Raw genomic sequence first — 17,658 nt, 5'->3', positions numbered from 1 at the left:
TGAAGATTCTGGCGGGAACTCTCGTTCAACCCTTTTTCGATTACGCATGCACCTCCTGGTACCCTAGCACCTCCAAAACCCTCAAATCTAGACTCCAAACATCCCAGAACAAGCTAGTCAGATTACTTCTAGACCTCCACCCCAGATCCCACCTCACTCCTACCCACTTCTCCAAAGTGGGCTGGCTCAGGGTGGAGGACAGAGTAAAACAACTTGCACTGAGCCTAGTCTATATAATCCGCTACACCTCCCTGATACCGAAGTACATGTCAAACTACTTCCTTAACGTAAATGACCGCCATAACCACAACACCAGGGGGAGCTCTACTAACCACGTTAAACCCAAATTCCGATCTAACAAAGGTCTTAACTCATTCTCTTTCTATGCCACATCAATGTGGAATGCGCTCCCAACAGGTATAAAAGAAAGGGCATCTCTATCCTCCTTCAAAACCGCAATAAAAGTTCACCTCCAGGCAGCTACAACCCTAAACTAACACTCTCCCCGGATTGTTGTTAATAATCAAATGTAAACAATCAAATGCAGATATTTTTCTTATACCTTCTGATCTCTCTCGCTATGTCCACTACTTGCTGTACATATCCTACCAAGTCAGACCTACACTGTTTCCATATCCATTTCTCTGTTCCCAATTGTTGATGACTGATGATAAGAACCAAACCTGCCCCCCCCCCCCCCCCCCCCCTCCACACCCCGAATTGTAAATAATGTAAATAATTCAATGTATACACCCTGATGATTATCTTGTGCAAAGACTGTATTATGATGATAGTATATATTATAGTATATATCTGTATCATGAATTAAGTGGACCCCGACTTAAACAAGTTGAAAAACTTATTCGGGTTTTACCATTTAGTGGTCAATTGTACGGAATATGTACTTCACTGTGCAACCTACTAATAAAAGTCTCAATCAATCAATCAAACTCTGAGATGTACTGTACATCATTTTCTGAAAGGAATAGACTTGCCTGAAACCAGTACGGTATTTTTCGAACATCGAGGCGCACTTAAAATCTTTTCATTTTCTCAAAAATCGACAGTGCACCTTGTAACCCGGTGCGCGTAGTGTACGTTTTGATTGATTGATTGAATCTTTTATTAGTAGATTGCACAGTACAGTACATATTCCGTACAATTGACCACTAAATGGTAGCACCCGAATACATTTTTTCAACTTGTTTAAGTCGGGGTCCACGTAAATCAATTCATGCATACTTGCCAACCTTGAGACCTCCGATTTCGGGAGGTGGGGGCGTGGTTAAGAGGGGAGGAGTATATTTACAGCTAGAATTCACCAAGTCAAGTATTTCTTATATATATATATATATATATATATATATATATATATATATATATATATATATATATATATATATATATATATATATATATATATATATATATATATATATATATATATATCTACTCAGTGGCCTAGTGGTTAGAGTGTCCGCCCTGAGATCGGTAGGTTGTGAGTTCAAATCCCGGCCGAGTCATACCAAAGACTATAAAAATGGGACCCATTACCTCCCTGCTTGGCACTCAGCATCAAGGGTTGGAATTGGGGGTTAAATCACCAAAAATGATTCCCGGGCGCGGCCACCGCTGCTGCCCACTGCTCCCCTCACCTCCCAGGGGGTGATCAAGGGTGATGGGTCAAATGCAAAGAATAATCTCGCCACACCTAGTGTGTGTGACAATCATTGGTACTTTAACTTTAACTTTTAACTTTATATATATATATATAAGAAATACTTGACTTTCAGTGAATTCTAGCTATATATATATATATATATATATATATATATATATATATATATATATATATATATATATATATATATTTATTTTATATATAAATATATATATATAACATAAATATTTGAATTTCAGTGTTCATTTATTTACACATATACACACACATAACACTCATCTACTCATTGTTGAGTTAAGGGTTGAATTGTCCATCCTTGTTCTATTCTCTGTCACTATTTTTTTAACCATTTTTCTAACATCCTCTCTGATGATGCATTGCTGTGTGGCACGCACAAAAGTGCTTTCATCAAATGCACTAGAGTCTGGAATCTTCCATCTCTCCCTAGCATGGCCCAAAACCGGTCAATCTTTGCTTCCAGAGGAAGATCTTCCCTGCCAAGCCCTTGGTAGTCCACTACTTCTTCCCGGAGGCTATCCAGTTCCAATCACAGCTGCGGCTTGGAACTTACAAGCGTATTTCTTCATCTTACTCGTCGTCGGCGTCGCCATGGCTGTATCTTCCTCGTTCTTCTGCTTCGTCTCCTTGTTGTGTGCGCAGTTGTGCACTGCACTCTCTAAAAGCCCTAGATGTTATTGTCACATATGCATGTACAGTAGATGGCAGTATTGCCCTGTTTAAGAGTGTCACAACATTGCTGTTTACGGCAGACGAACTGCTTTACGGTAGATGAAAATGTGACTGCTGTTGTTGTGTGTTGTTACCGCGCTGGGAGGACGTTAATGAAACTGCCTAACAATAAACCCACATAAGAAACCAAGAACTTCCTCTCAATCATTCTACAATTATAACGTTATTGGGCAGGCCCGCTGTTTATATTGGAGCTGGAGGGGGCAGGGCCTCCAGCTCCGCCTGAATTTCGGTAGATTTTCGGGAGAAAATTTGTCCCGGGAGGTTTTCGGGAGAGGCGCTGAATTTCGGGAGTCTCCCGGAAAATCCGGGAGGGTTGGCAAGTATGATTCATGGTACAAAAATATACTATCAGCATAATAGAGTCATCACACAAGTTAATCATCAGAGTATATACATTATTTACATTATTTACAATCCGGGGGGTGGGATGTGGAGAGGGTTGGGACGGGGGGGTTAGGTTTGGTTGATATCAGCACTTCAGTCATCAACAATTGCCTCATCTGAGAAATGGACATTGAAACAGTGTAGGTCTGACTTGGTAGGATATGTACAGCGAGCAGTGAACATAGTGAGTTCAGAAAGCATAAGAACAAGTATCTACATTTGATTATTTACAATCCGGGGAGGGGGATGTAGAAGGGGGAAGGTATTCATTTTGTCTTCTGTATTAATTCCGTATTAATTCTGGTTGTTCTTACCAACCTCCAAGCAATTTTATGTGGGACATGGTTGACACCGGTTCAATAAATCACGCTAGCAAGTACCCGTAAGCAAGCAACACCAAAACGTTGATGTTCAGTGAGAATATAGAACAACACACAACGTTAAAAAAATTGTCAAAATGTTTTAGTACGACTTTGGTAATCTACAAAGTAGTCAGACATACTGTGCTTCAACAGACCGGTATTATTATGGTGTGTGTATAGGGACCCCAAATTGTTCTGTTTCGCAATTTTATGCAAAACCAGTTTTTTTGTACCTATTGATGTGTATTTGGGATCTGCATAAGGCCAACATTTTTCATGCGTCCCCCATTGTAGCCCAAACTGTAGTGAATACAATTACAGCTCTTTTTATTACCCATTCTGTGTTATATGTGTTTTATGTTGCACGATTGCACCAAGAAAAATTCCTAGTTTGTGAACCCGTTCTCAAACAATGGCAATAAAAACTATTCTGATTCTGATAAAATATTTGTTTTCCCTCTCTCCTATTGTTGTTCAGTTGAGATCAGTTCAGTGTCAGTTTATTTCAAACATGCATACGATACAATGTAATGCATCACATATTTCCAGTTGTTTCATTACAGCTAGGGATGTCCGATAATGGCTTTTTGCCGATATCCGATATTTCGATATTGTCCAACTCTTTAATTACCGATACCGATATTAACCGATATATGCAGTCGTGGAATTAACACATCATTATGCTTAATTTGGACAACCAGGTATGGTGAAGATAAGGTACTTTTTAAAAAAATTATTAAAATAAGATAAATACATTAAAAACATTTTCTTGAATAAAAAAGAAAGTAAAACAATATAAAAACAGTTACATAGAAACTAGTAATTAATGAAAATGAGTAAAATTAACTGTTAAAGGTTAGTACTATTAGTGGACCAGCAGCACGCACAATCATGTGTGCTTACGGACTGTATCCCTTGCAGACTGTATTGATATATATTGATATATAATGTAGGAACCAGAATATTAATAACAGAAAGAAACAACCCTTTTGTGTGAATGAGTGTGAATGAGTGTAAATGGGGGAGGGAGGTTTTTTGGGTTGGTGCACTAATTGTAAGTGTATCTTGTGTTTTTTTATGTTGATTTAATTTAAAAAAACAAAAAAAAACAAAAAACGATACCGATAATAAAAAAAAACCGATACCAATAATTTTCGATATTACATTTTAACGCATTTATCGGACATCTCTAATTACAGCACGTCCGAAAAGGAGTAGGAAGAAGCAGAGCTTATTTAATCCTACCCCTTTTCATACCATAGCAATTTTAGCCCATTTCCTTGTGGGGCATTCATCCTCCGCTGTTGCGGAAAACTACCGTTACAACAAAGATGACGGGGAGAAGACACTGTTGAAGTAGAGCCACATAAAAATGACCGCACACAGAACTGCGCAGCCTGAAGAGACCGTCAGAAAGTGGCTTGAAGATGGTCTGTAAAACAATCTATGCAAGTCTATGTCATCTAGGTCAGTGTTCCCCAACCTTTTTTCCACCAGGGACCGGTTTAATGTATGCATTATTTTCACAGACCGTCTTTCTACGTGTAAATTAGCCTTTGCCCACAATCTGGCACATTAAAATGTTATATAGCCATTGATGTGCATTGTCCCATTACAACTACAATGGAGTTGTAATATACATCTATTAACATGCTTATTGGTGTGTTTAGTGGGACAGGCGGAAGTTAAGTCTGAGAAAATGTGGTGGTTTATAAATTAATTAATGTTTCTGTGCGGCCCGGTAGCAAATGCGTCACAGACCGGTGGTTGGGGACCACTGATCTAGGTCATTGTCATCTCAGGGCGTTCAGTTGATCGCAACTTGACTGCTTGGTTTGTCTTGGAAGACGTTTCGCCGCTCATCCGAGTAGGCTTCATCAGTTCGTGCTCATAGACTTAGATTGGTCAGATCAAGTCCAAAACCAGGAGGGTGTGCCTGGGCAAGGATGGTTTCGCCCTTAAAACTTAAAACTGTTTTAATGCAAACGAGCAATCCTAATTGTCAAAGCTAACGACAGTCGTTGGAGTGTAGCATTGAGGTATGGTGTGGCAGAATGATAGCTGTGGATCGGACTACTACCAGTCCAAAATAGTCGGAATCCCCTGCGTTATCATTCCATTCAGTTGTACAAACCCCGTTTCCATATGAGTTGGGAAATTCTGTTAGATGTAAATATAAACGGAATACAATGATTTGCAAATCATTTTCAACCCATATTCAATTGAATGCACTACAAAGACAACATATTTGATGTTCAAACTGATAAACATTTATTTTTTTGCAAATAATCATTAACTTTAGAATTTGATGCCAGCAACACGTGACAAATAAGTTGGGAAAGGTGGCAATAAATACTGATAAAGTTGAGGAATGCTCATCAAACACTTATTTGGAACATCCCACAGGTGAACAGGCAAATTGGGAACAGGTGGGTGCCATGATTGGGTATAAAAACAGCTTCCCAAAAAATGCTCAGTCTTTCACAAGAAAGGATGGGGCGAGGTACACCCCTTTGTCCACAACTGCGTGAGCAAATAGTCAAACAGTTTAAGAACAACATTTCTCAAAGTGCAATTGCAAGACATATAGGGATTTCAACATCTACGGTCCATAATATCATCAAAAGGTTCAGAGAATCTGGAGAAATCACTCCACGTAAGCAGCATGGCCGGAAACCAACATTGAATGATCGTGACCTTCGATCCCTCAGGCGGCACTGTATCAAAAACCGACATTAATCTCTAAAGGATATCACCACATGGACTCAGGAACACTTCAGAAAACCACTGTCACTAAATACAGTTTGTCACTACATCTGTAAGTGCAAGTTAAAGCTATACTATGCAAAGCGAAAGCCATTTATCAACAACACCCAGAAACGCCGCCGGCTTCTCTGGGCCCGAGATCATCTAAGATGGATTGATGCAAAGTGGAAAAGTGTTCTGTGGTCTGACGAGTCCACATTTCAAATTGTTTTTGGAAATATTCGACATCGTGTCATCTGGACCAAAGGGGAAGCGAACCATCCAGACTGTTATCGACGCAAAGTTGAAAAGCCAGCATCTGTGATGGTATGGGGGTGTATTAGTGCCCAAGACATGGGTAACTTACACATATGTGAAGGCGCCATTAATGCTGAAAGGTACATACAGGTTTTGGAACAACATATGCTGCCATCTAAGCGCCGTCTTTTTCATGGACCCCCCTGCTTATTTCAGCAAGACAAAGCCAAGCCACATTCAGCACGTGTTTTTCATAAAAAAAAGAGTGCGGGTACTTTCCTGGTCCGCCTGCAGTCCAGACCTGTCTCCCATTGAAAATGTGTGCCGCATTATGAAGCGTAAAATACGACAGCGACGACCCCGGACTGTTGAATGACTGAAGGTCTACATAAAACAAGAATGGGAAAGAATTCCACTTTCAAAGCTTCAACAATTAGTTTCCTCAGTTCCCAATCGTTTATTGAGTGTTGTTAAAAGAAAAGGCCACGTAACACAGTGGTGAACATGCCCTTTCCCAACTACTTTGGCACGTGTTACTGCCATGAAATTCTAAGTTAATTATTATTTGCAAAAAAATTGTAAAATTGTAAGTGTATCTTGTGTTTGTTATGTTGATTTAATTAAACAAAAACAAAAAACGATACCGATAATAATGATAATTTCCGATATTACATTTTTAACACATTTATCGGCCGATAATATCGGCAGGCCGATATTATCGGACATCTCTATTATTGGCTGTTACAGCCATAACTGCGATGTGGCCCTCAATGAATACAAGTTTTGACACCCCACGTTGTACAGCAGTATGCCGTATAATGTACTTATAAATTATTACCATCTTAGAGTGACTGATATGTTTTCTCTATTGTAAAATACTCCCTATTTTATGGGGAAATATATAAATAATACAAATAAGTGTATATTTTGAAATAATTTACGAATTTGTTGGGTTGCGAATGCTGAACACTGGGTGGATTGAATTTTTTTTTTTTTTTACTGTAACTGGCATCTGGGAATGCCACAGTCATTTTTTTAGATAATTACAGCAAAATGTGTTCAATGAGAAGAGACCCAAAAGGGAGACACAACACTAACACTGGCAGTGTTGCGATGCTCCCGTCTATTAATGAGCAGCTGCTATTAAAGTGCAGCAAAGCATGCCAGTTTTCCTGCATTTCACGGTTCATACGCTCCATCTGCCCCCCAAAAAACATTGTTTGCAGAGAAGATTCTCTTAATAAGAACGGAAACACAGTCTACTGGAATCCTTACAGGCTCCGGCACACCAACAGAAACCTTCCAGAAGCGGAAGAAGACAATGCAAGAAGTGAGTACGGTACTAAAGAAAGTTGACAGGAATGCACTCATGAACTTGGTAGAAAGGTTTTAGCACGGTTTGGATTAGAAGAACACCATTTTATTGCAACACTATATCACATGTTGCACATTTATAATATGCAACAAACTGTAACCACATTTTACGGGGGCACCGCTTGCTCGAGTGGAATTCTGAGAGTTGTATTATTCATCAATGATCAATCACAGGCATAAAGCTGTTTGATTCACGCCTGTTGTAGTAAATCAAATACCCTTTATGTCAATAGTGTTTCAGTCCATGCACATCTTCATCAACATCATTTGGGAAACCTGCTATACACACTCAACTTACACTGTCCAATAAAAAGCATTTACCGTATTTTTCGGAGTATAAGTCGCACCGGAGTATAAGTCGCACCTGCCGAAAATGCATAATAAAGAAGGAAAAAAAACATATATAAGTCGCACTGGAGCCCGGCCAAAGTATGAAAAAAACTGCGACTTATCGTCCGAAAAATACGGTACTGTGTGTCCAGAGTATGTCACTGTTGCTCTATTGCTGCGATCTTCCTGATGTGTCTTTTTACGTCGCTCTATTTTATTACGTCCTCGCTTTCTCCCTTGTCGCTGGCTGTCGTGTCGTTTTCGTCGGTTTCGCTTGCATACGGTTCAAACCGATATGGCTCAATAGCTTCAGTTTCTTCTTCAATTTAGTTTTTCGCTACCTGCCTCCAACCTACAACCATCCGTTTCAATACATGCGTAATCTGTTGAATCGCTTAAGCCGCTGAAATCCGAGTCTGAATCCGAGCTAATGTCGCTATAGCTTGCTGTTCTATGCGCCATGTTTGTTTTTATTGGCATCACTATGTGACGTCACAGGAAAATGGACGGGTGTATATAACGATGGTTAAAATCAGGCACTTTGAAGCTTTTTTTTAGGGATATTGCGTGATGGGTAAAATTTTGAAAAAAACTTCGAAAAATAAAATAAGCCACTGGGAACTGATTTTTAATGGTTTTAACCCTTCTGAAATTGTGATAATGTTCCCCTTTAATGCATCCAGCGGGGCATCACAACAAAATTAGGCATAATAATGGTGTTAATTCCACGACTGTATATATCGGTATCGGTTGATATCGGAATCGGTAATTAAGAGTTGGACAATATCGGAATATCAACAAAAAACCCATTATCGGACATCTCTAACCAAAACCCTTAAAACAAGCAAAACACTCTAACATAAAATCTGCATAGTGAGAAGAATTATCTGCTCAAATAAGCAAATATCACCCTTATTTGAGATATTTCATCTTACTTAGATTTCAGTTGTTGCAGTGTACCGCAACACTGGATATTGTTCAGATAAGTTGCATTTAAGAACTTGCACACAAAGCAACACTGGAGGTGACTATGACGTGCACATTTTCCACGCATGCGTATTAGGTTGCGTTGCACCGGCGGACGGAGGGTGTCTTAAACGACCATTGTGTGTGTGTAGACAAGGATAAGGTCAGGTGGGATCATACTTGCCAACCTTGAGACCTCCGATTTCGGGAGGTGGGGGGTGGGGGCGTGGTCGGAGGTGGGGCGGGGCGTGATTGGGGGCGTGGTTAAGAGGGGAGGAGTATATTGACAGCTAGAATTCACCAAGTCAAGTATTTCATACACACATATATATATATATATATATATATATATATATATATATATATATACATCCTGAAAATATGCAAACAAAACTGTGTTTACATAATTGATACTTCAAACTTGCATAAATAAATATTAAGGAATATAACATAACTTGGCTTCTGAGAGTTTCAAAATGTAATGAATAAAATGCTAAAGTTGTTGATAAACAAGCAATTATTTTAATAATTAAATATGGTCATTTTAAATGAATTATTATGATAATTTAAAATCAATTATTTCAAATATGTTTATTTTAATGTATAATTCTATGGCTGGATGTAATAAGGAGTCAGGAAAAAACACAAATAAAAATACAATTAATTTTGATGTTTTTAGCAAAATATAGTAAAAAAATATTTTTTATTAATTTTTTTTTAAATTAATTAATATATTTATTATTAGGTAAGATAAACATAATAATACAATTTATCTCTAGTCTGGATGATTTAGTTCTTGTCACCCTGTTGTCCTCCCGTCATGAAAAAGGCTGTCAGTCAGTCAGGTCCGCATGGAGCTGGAGGGGGCGTGGCTTCCAGCTCCGGCTGAAAATCGGGAGATTTCCGGGAGAATATTTGTCCCGGGAGGTTTTCGGGAGAGGCGCTGAATTTCGGGAGTCTCCCGGAAAATTCGGGAGGGTTGGCAAGTATGGGTGGGATTTACCCTGGCTTAGTGTAGAAGGGGCCTTAGATAACAGGCAAAAGGATCACAGCACAGCTATAATTGCTTGAGTAAAAAGGCAGATAACTTAATGTACGAAACATGAGAAACTGGGCTGGGCACCAAGTGACATTGATGAAGTAACTTTCGTGGCACTACATTTACTAAATGGCGCCGTACCTCAATCTCCTGGGGGCGTGACGAGAAGCACTTGACCTTGCGAGCGGCCTGCCTCCCCCTCAGCACCAGTGATTGGCAGCTCCGTTGGCCAGTGACACACTTGACGTCCACCCGCTCCATGAAATGCACGTACACTTGCCAGATCTGCGAGGGCGCCGCCATCCACTCGTCACTGCAGAGAGCAAACAACATCGGGAACAATTACAGTAAGATAAAGTGTTCCCGGAGAGACTGGAGGAGCAGCGGGAGGTCAAAGATGAGGACGGTTTGATCTGAGGGTATGCACTCGCATTTTAATGAGCAGCCAACGCTGCCGCCGCCGTCCTCCTCCTCCTCCTCCCACTGCTGAGACAAAGGCAAGGTAGGTCTCAGTGGGCTGAGATGAGACTGAGAGCTGCGAGTGGGAGGTGATGTAGTCACATACTCAGCACTGCTCAATGACTACAGCACTTAAAGAGCATTTAGGGACATTTGGAAGATGCTGAAGTCATTTCGGGGTTTTGATGCCAACACAGGAGTCTCCCTCATGTTGGCTTGTTGACTCACAATACATAACGTTAGGTGTTGTGCTACATCATTAAAGGGGAACATTATCACCAGACTTATGTAAGCGTCAATATATACCTTGATGTTGCAGAAAAAAGACCATATATTTTTTTAACCGATTTCCGAACTCTAAATGTGTGAATTTTGGCGAATTAAACACCTTTCTAATATTCGCTATCGGAGCGATGACGTCACAAAGTGACGTCACATCGGGAAGCAATCCGCCATTTTCTCAAACACCGAGTCAAATCAGCTCTGTTATTTTCCGTTTTTTCGACTGTTTTCCGTACCTTGGAGACATCATGCCTCGTCGGTGTGTTGTCGGAGGGTGTAACAACACGAACAGGGACGGATTCAAGTTGCACCAGTGGCCCAAAGATGCGAAAGTGGCAAGAAATTGGACGTTTGTTCCGCACACTTTACCGACGAAAGCTATGCTACGACAGAGATGGCAAGAATGTGTGGATATCCTGCGACACTCAAAGCAGATGTATTTCCAACGATGAAGTCAAAGAAATCTGCCGCCAGACCCCCATTGAATCTGCCGGAGTGTGTGAGCAATTCAGGGACAAAGGACCTCGGTTCGGTAGCACGGCAAGCAATGGCGGCAGTTTGTTCCCGCAGACGAGCGAGCTAAACCCCCTATCGACCCTAGCTTCCCTGGCCTGCTGACATCAACTCCAAAACAGGACAGATCAGCTTTCAGGAAAAGAGCGCGGATGAGGGTATGTCTACAGAATATATTAATTGATGAAAATTGGGCTGTCTGCACTCTCAAAGTGCATGTTGTTGCCAAATGTATTTCATATGCTGTAAACCTAGTTCATAGTTGTTAGTTTCCTTTAATGCCAAACAAACACATACCAATCGTTGGTTAGAAGGCGATCGCCGAATTCGTCCTCGCTTTCTCCCGTGTCGCTGGCTGTTGTGTCGTTTTCGTCGGTTTCGCTTGCATACGGTTCAAACCGATATGGCTCAATAGCTTCAGTTTCTTCTTCAATTTTGTTTTTGCTACCTGCCTCCACACTACAACCATCCGTTTCAATACATGCGGAATCTGTTGAATCGCTTAAACCGCTGAAATCCGAGTCTGAATCCGAGCTAATGTCGCTATAGCTTGCTGTTCTATCCGCCATGTTTGTTTGTGTCGGCATCACTGTGTGACGTCACAGGAAAATGGACGGGTGTATATAACGATGGTTAAAATCAGGCACTTTGAAGCTTTTTTTAGGGATATTGCGTGATGGGTAAAATTTTGAAAAAAACTTTGAAAAATAAAATAAGCCACTGGGAACTGATTTTTAATGGTTTTAACCCTTCTTAAATTGTGATAATGTTCTCCTTTAAGGCTATGTCTACACTAAACCGGATAACCCCTTAAACCAGGGGTCCCCAAACTACGGCCCGCGGGCCGGATCCGGCCACCCAGCATCCAAAATCCGGCCCACGGGAATACCCAAGTAAAAAAAAAATGTTTTTTTTATTTTATTTTTTTATTATTATTTTTTTAAATGTATCTTTCCTTTCTAATCCATTTTCTACCACTTGTTACTCTCGGAGCCTCCTAGCCGCCCAGGCCAATCATACTGTCTAAAAATTAATTTTCCCATCGATAACGTGACAATGTTAAATGTTGATGAACATCAATGTTAATTGATATTAAATGACAAAACGGATTATAAAGACAATGTATATATATATATATATATATATACTGTATATATATATATATATATATATATACTGTATATATATATATATATATATATATATATATATATATATATATATATATATATATATATATATTAGGGATGTCCGATAATGGCTTTTTGCCGATACCCGATATTACGATATTGTCCAACTCTTTAATTACCGATACCGATATCAACCGATACCGATATCAACCGATATATACAGTCGTGGAATCAACACATTATTATGCCTAATTTGGACGACCAGGTATGGTGAAGTTAAGGTACTTTTTAAAAAAAAAAAATAAATAAACAAATGAGATAAATAAATTAAAAACATGTTCTTGAATAAAAAAGAAAGTAAAACAATATAAAAACAGTTACATAGAAACTGGTAATTAATGAAAATGAGTAAAATTAACTGTTAAAGGTTAGTACTATTAGTGGACCAGCAGCACGCACAATCATGTGTGCTTACGGACTTTGATTGATTGATTGATTGAGACTTTTATTAGTAGATTGCACAGTACAGTACATATTCCATACAATTGACCACTAAATGGTAACACCCGAATAAGTTTTTCAACTTGTTTAAGTCGGGGTCCACTTAAATTGATTCATGATACAAATATATACTATCATATATACTATCATCATAATACAGTCATCACACAATATTACAGGGTGTATACATTGAATTATTTACATTATTTACAATTCGGGGTGTGGAGGGGTGCGGGGGGGTTAGGTTTGGTTGTTATCCCTTGCAGACTGTATTGATATATATTGATGTATAAAGTAGGAACCAGAATATTAATAACAGAAATAAACAACCCTTTTGTGTGAATGAGTGTAAATGGGGGAGGAAGGTTTTTTGGGTTAGTGCACTAATTGTAAGTGTATCTTGTGTTTTTTATGTTGATTTAATAAAAAAAACAAAAAAAAACAAAAAAAAACGATACCGATAATAATAAAACCGATACCAAAAATTTCCGATATTACATTTCAACGCATTTATCGGACGATAATATCGGCAGGCGGATATTATCGGACATCTCTAATATATATATATATATATATATATATATATATATATATATATATATATATATATATACAGCCCGGCCCGCGGCCAAATTTTTTTAACCCAATGCGGCCCCCGAGCCCCGTTTCAGCCACACTAACCCAGCGTTTAAGGTTCCCCTCCTCAGACAATTTTTTACATGGGTATGTGCGCCGTGTATTTCTTGAATCTCCGGCTCTTAGCCTTGTATGGAGTCATTGATGGTTTACAAACTGAGTTTGGAGAGGAAGTGACGCCAGAAAGACCGCACCCCACACAGGAAGTGACGTCAGAAAGAACGCGCCACAGCCAGCTTCATAATAAAGCGGTTTCGTAACTCGGAGCTAACCACTGGAAATATGAAGTCGAGTCATCCAGACATGCCTGTGTTTCTCCTTCTTCTACATGCACAAACGCTTGTGGAAATCACACATGAATACCTTAAGAGAAAGCGATTGCAGCTATTTGGGATACAACACTTCTCAGACGGCAAGAGAACTTTCGAATGTCCAGGTCAGATGTGATTCCCGAAAAACTTTGTCCATTTGTTGAAGGAGAGTCAACGAGAATGCGGGCTCCCGTGGATGTGATAAACAAGGTAGCGTGTGCTTTGTATTACATGGCCGACGAGGGAAGACTACGGAAAACGGCGAATGCTTTTGGACTGTCAAAGCAGACTGTATCAGTTATTGTCCGCCATGTATGTCATGGACTCAACGTCTAGGTCCAGAGTATATCAAGTCACCAAAAAGGAATTGACAATGAAGGTGAAGGCAAAAGAGTGAGGAGTGTCCTGACCAGATATCTAGATCCCTAGTTTGATTGTTGTAAAATGTTCTTTGTCGCATTGTTTACTTTCACGTGTCCAATAAAGATTTGATTAATTTATGATGTCTCAGGTGTGATTCACTACAATAGGGCCCCACAGCACACTGGATTCCAGTTAATTGAAATACCACAACACTGGATATTGTTCAAATAAGTTAGATTAGTATTAAAAAAAGTATACATACAGCAATGTTAATATTTGCTTACATGTCCCTTGGCAAGTTTCACTGTAATAAGGCGCTTTTGGTAGCCATCCACAAGCTTCTGGTTGAATTTTTGACCACTCCTCTTGACAAAATTGGCGCAGTTCAGCTAAATGTGTTGGTTTTCTGACATGGACTTGTTTCTTCAGCATTGTCCACACGTTTAAGTCAGGACTTTGGGAAGGCCATTCTAAAACCTTCATTCTAGCCTGATTTAGCCATTCCTTTACCACTTTTGACGTGTGTTTGGGGGTCATTGTCCTGTTGGAACACCCAACTGCACCCAAGACCCAACCTCCGGGCTGATGATTTTAGGTTGTCCTGAAGAATTTGTAGGTAATCCTCCTTGTTCATTGTCCCATTTACTCTCTGTAAAGCACCAGTTCCATTGGCAGCAAAACAGGCCCAGAGCATAATACATTTAAGCATTTAAGTCCCATCTTAAAACTAATTTGTATACTCTAGCCTTTAAATAGACCTCCTTTTTCGACCAGTTGATCTGCCGTTTCTCTTCCTTTCTCCTCTGCTCCCCCTATTCCTTGTGGAGGGGGAGACACACAGGTCCGGTGGCCATGGATGAAGTGCTGGCTGTCCAGAGTCGGGACCCGGGGTGGACCGCTCACCTGTGTATCGGTTGGGAACATCTCTGCGCTGCTGACCCGTCCCCGCTCGGGATGGTTTCCTGCTGACCCCACTATGGACTGGACTCTTACTATTATGTTGGATCCACTATGGACTGTACTCTCACAATATTATGTCAGACCCACTCGACATCCATTGCATTCGGTCTCCCCTAGAGGGGGTGGGTTACCCACATATGCGGTCCTCTCCAAGGTTTCTCATAGTCATTCACATCGACGTCCCACTGGGGTGAGTTTTTCCTTGCCCTTATGTGGGCTCTGTACTGAGGATGTTGTTGTGGCTTGTGCAGCCCTTTGAGACACTTGTGATTTAGGGCTATATAAATAAACATTGATTGATTGATTGATTGAATACTACCACCACCATGCTTGACGGTAGACATGGTGTTCCTGGGATTAAAGGCCAAACAGCTCAATTTTATATTTTATATATATATATATATATAATAAAATACACACATATTTAAAAAAGGGGCATATTACTTTTTGACAACCCTAATCAAAAAATGTTTGTAAATATAAATGTACAGTGCTTTAGTATTTACAATTACTACTGTTGTGTTGGGAATACTCACGTGAAAACCATCACGTAGAACATTTTGATGTTGGGACTAGGACTGCCAGGTACTTTTAAAAACACATCCTGAGGCTCTCCTGGCACCTAGCCAGAAAGACAGTAAAATGATCAACATAAAAAAGAAGGGTGCCAGTAGAGAATAAGAAGGCAGACATTGCACAAAAAAAACACATTAGCATACTAAGTAAAAAGAAGCCCTTTGTGCTTTAAAAAAAGGTGCTCGACTCATTACAAAGAACGCTTGCAAGTGCTCTACCTACCAAACAAAGCATGGAGCTGAAGCTATCAGCTTTGTAATTAATCCCCTGCTTACATTAGTGTGGGCTGAGAAAGACAAGCACTGTACTGTCGAGGTTCTCTTACCAGCATCCCAGTCTGGCAGATGATGTTGGGGTCACTGCAGCGTACAGAAATGTGCGTCTTTGCATCTGTGCCACCAACTGCTGAAGCCATTAGGGAGACACATGAGAACATTAATGCACAGGAGGAGAATGGGATTAAAGCTTCAGTGTCCTTGTGAACGCACTTGCAAAATATATGTAAAAAATACATTTTGTTGCTAATAAAAGACATGAGATGGAGAACAGAAATGATATAATTTATTAACACCTAACCGGACCCGATCAGCAGGGGGATTACTGTACTGTACTTTATCTTTATTTGGATCAATTCAGCAATAAGAATGAAAATGTGTGCAGTGACCTGTGCTGCCAGAGAGGGCGTGCCATGGCGGCAAGCGGATGGACTTTTTGAGGAAACTGAGCTCCGGGTGGTAAAGCCGGAACGTCTGGTCTACAACGTGAGGTGTGGGCTCCACTATTAACTGGCAGATGGCTATTGGATCGCCGTTTTCTGCTTTGAAAGAAGCCTGCGGAGAGAAAAGGTTGCATAAGTAAGTTAGCTCCCGTCGGTCCGATACCAGCAAAAAATAAATAAAACAAGTGTCGTATTACATCGGCTTGCATCTAAAATCCCCGGTAAAAGCGCCGATCCAAGCAATCCTTCAGCGCGTTAACTTGTGCAAAGCTGGACGGTAAGCACACAAGTAGGGATGTCCGATAATGGCTTTTTGCCGATTTCCGATATTCGGATATTGACCAAACCCATAATAAAATAAAATAAAATACAATACAAAAAAACAGAGAAGTATAATTCCAATGTTAGTACTCATGACATAAGATAAGCAAATTGGTCTAACAAAGAAAGTCCCTAGTAAGAAAAAATAAGTACCGTATTTTTCGGAGTGTAAGTCGCACCGGCCGAAAATGCATAATAAAGAAGAAAAAAACATATAAGTCGCACTGGAGTATAAGTCGCATTTTTGGGGGAAATTTATTTGATAAAACCCAACACCAAGAATAGACATTTGAAAGGCAATTTAAAATAAATAGGCTGAATAAGTGTACGTTATATGAGGCATAAATAACCAACTGAGAACGTGCCTGGTATGTTAACGTAACATATTATGGTAGGAGTCATTCAAATAACTATAACATATAGAACATGCTATACGTTTACCAAACAATCTGTCACTCCTAATCGCTAAATCCCATGAAATCTTATACGTCTAGTCTCTTACGTGAATGAGATAAATAATATTATTTGATATTTTACGCTAATGTGTTAATAATTTCACACATAAGTCGCTCCTGAGTATAAGTCGCACCCCCGGCCAAACTATGAAAAAAACTGCGACTTATAGTCCGAAAAATAGGGTATTTATATCTTGAAGAGATGACCAAGTCTACCAACGTCTACCACACATTTTATTCAAAGAAGCCCCCTGAACTTCTTGGTTCAAACTACAGTAATTTGTGATTTTCCACATTTTGCCTCCCAAGCTGACCGACGTGGATCCCTGCCAAAGAGCAGCTGTGCAAAGACGTTTCAGATTTTCAGGCCCACGCTGACCTGCATGAGCGGCACATATGTGGCTTTGGCCATGTTCTGACTGACGGCGATGCAAAAACTGGCATCGTGACAGCTGCGCTGTTGGGGCCTGTCAGTTTACACAGGATACATATTTAATCCAGACCTGACCTCTCTGACCTCGCGAGAGGAGTGATGATATTT

General features: G+C 40.0%; 1 protein-coding gene across 2 annotated transcripts in view; it reads right to left on the bottom strand.

Annotated features, from left to right (window-relative positions):
- nphp4 (nephronophthisis 4) overlaps nt 1-17,658 on the bottom strand; it is a 462,240-nt gene that overhangs the window by 26,540 nt on the left and 418,042 nt on the right. Inside the window, exons 23-26 of one of the 2 annotated variants that reach the window (XM_061974673.1) lie at nt 16,288-16,453; nt 15,949-16,028; nt 15,584-15,669; nt 10,034-10,205 (exon numbers count right to left, since the gene is read on the bottom strand). In XM_061974673.1, the coding sequence (XP_061830657.1) occupies nt 10,034-10,205; nt 15,584-15,669; nt 15,949-16,028; nt 16,288-16,453 (504 nt within the window). The remainder of the gene's footprint in view (nt 1-10,033; nt 10,206-15,583; nt 15,670-15,948; nt 16,029-16,287; nt 16,454-17,658) is intronic. The other variant, XM_061974681.1, reaches the window with a different exon arrangement.

Source organism: Nerophis lumbriciformis, linkage group LG01, assembly GCF_033978685.3.
Source record: "Nerophis lumbriciformis linkage group LG01, RoL_Nlum_v2.1, whole genome shotgun sequence".
In the NCBI taxonomy this organism is placed as follows: Eukaryota; Metazoa; Chordata; class Actinopteri; order Syngnathiformes; family Syngnathidae; genus Nerophis; species Nerophis lumbriciformis.
Note: the sequence above shows the minus strand (reverse complement) of the source record. Positions and strands in the feature narration are given on the sequence as shown.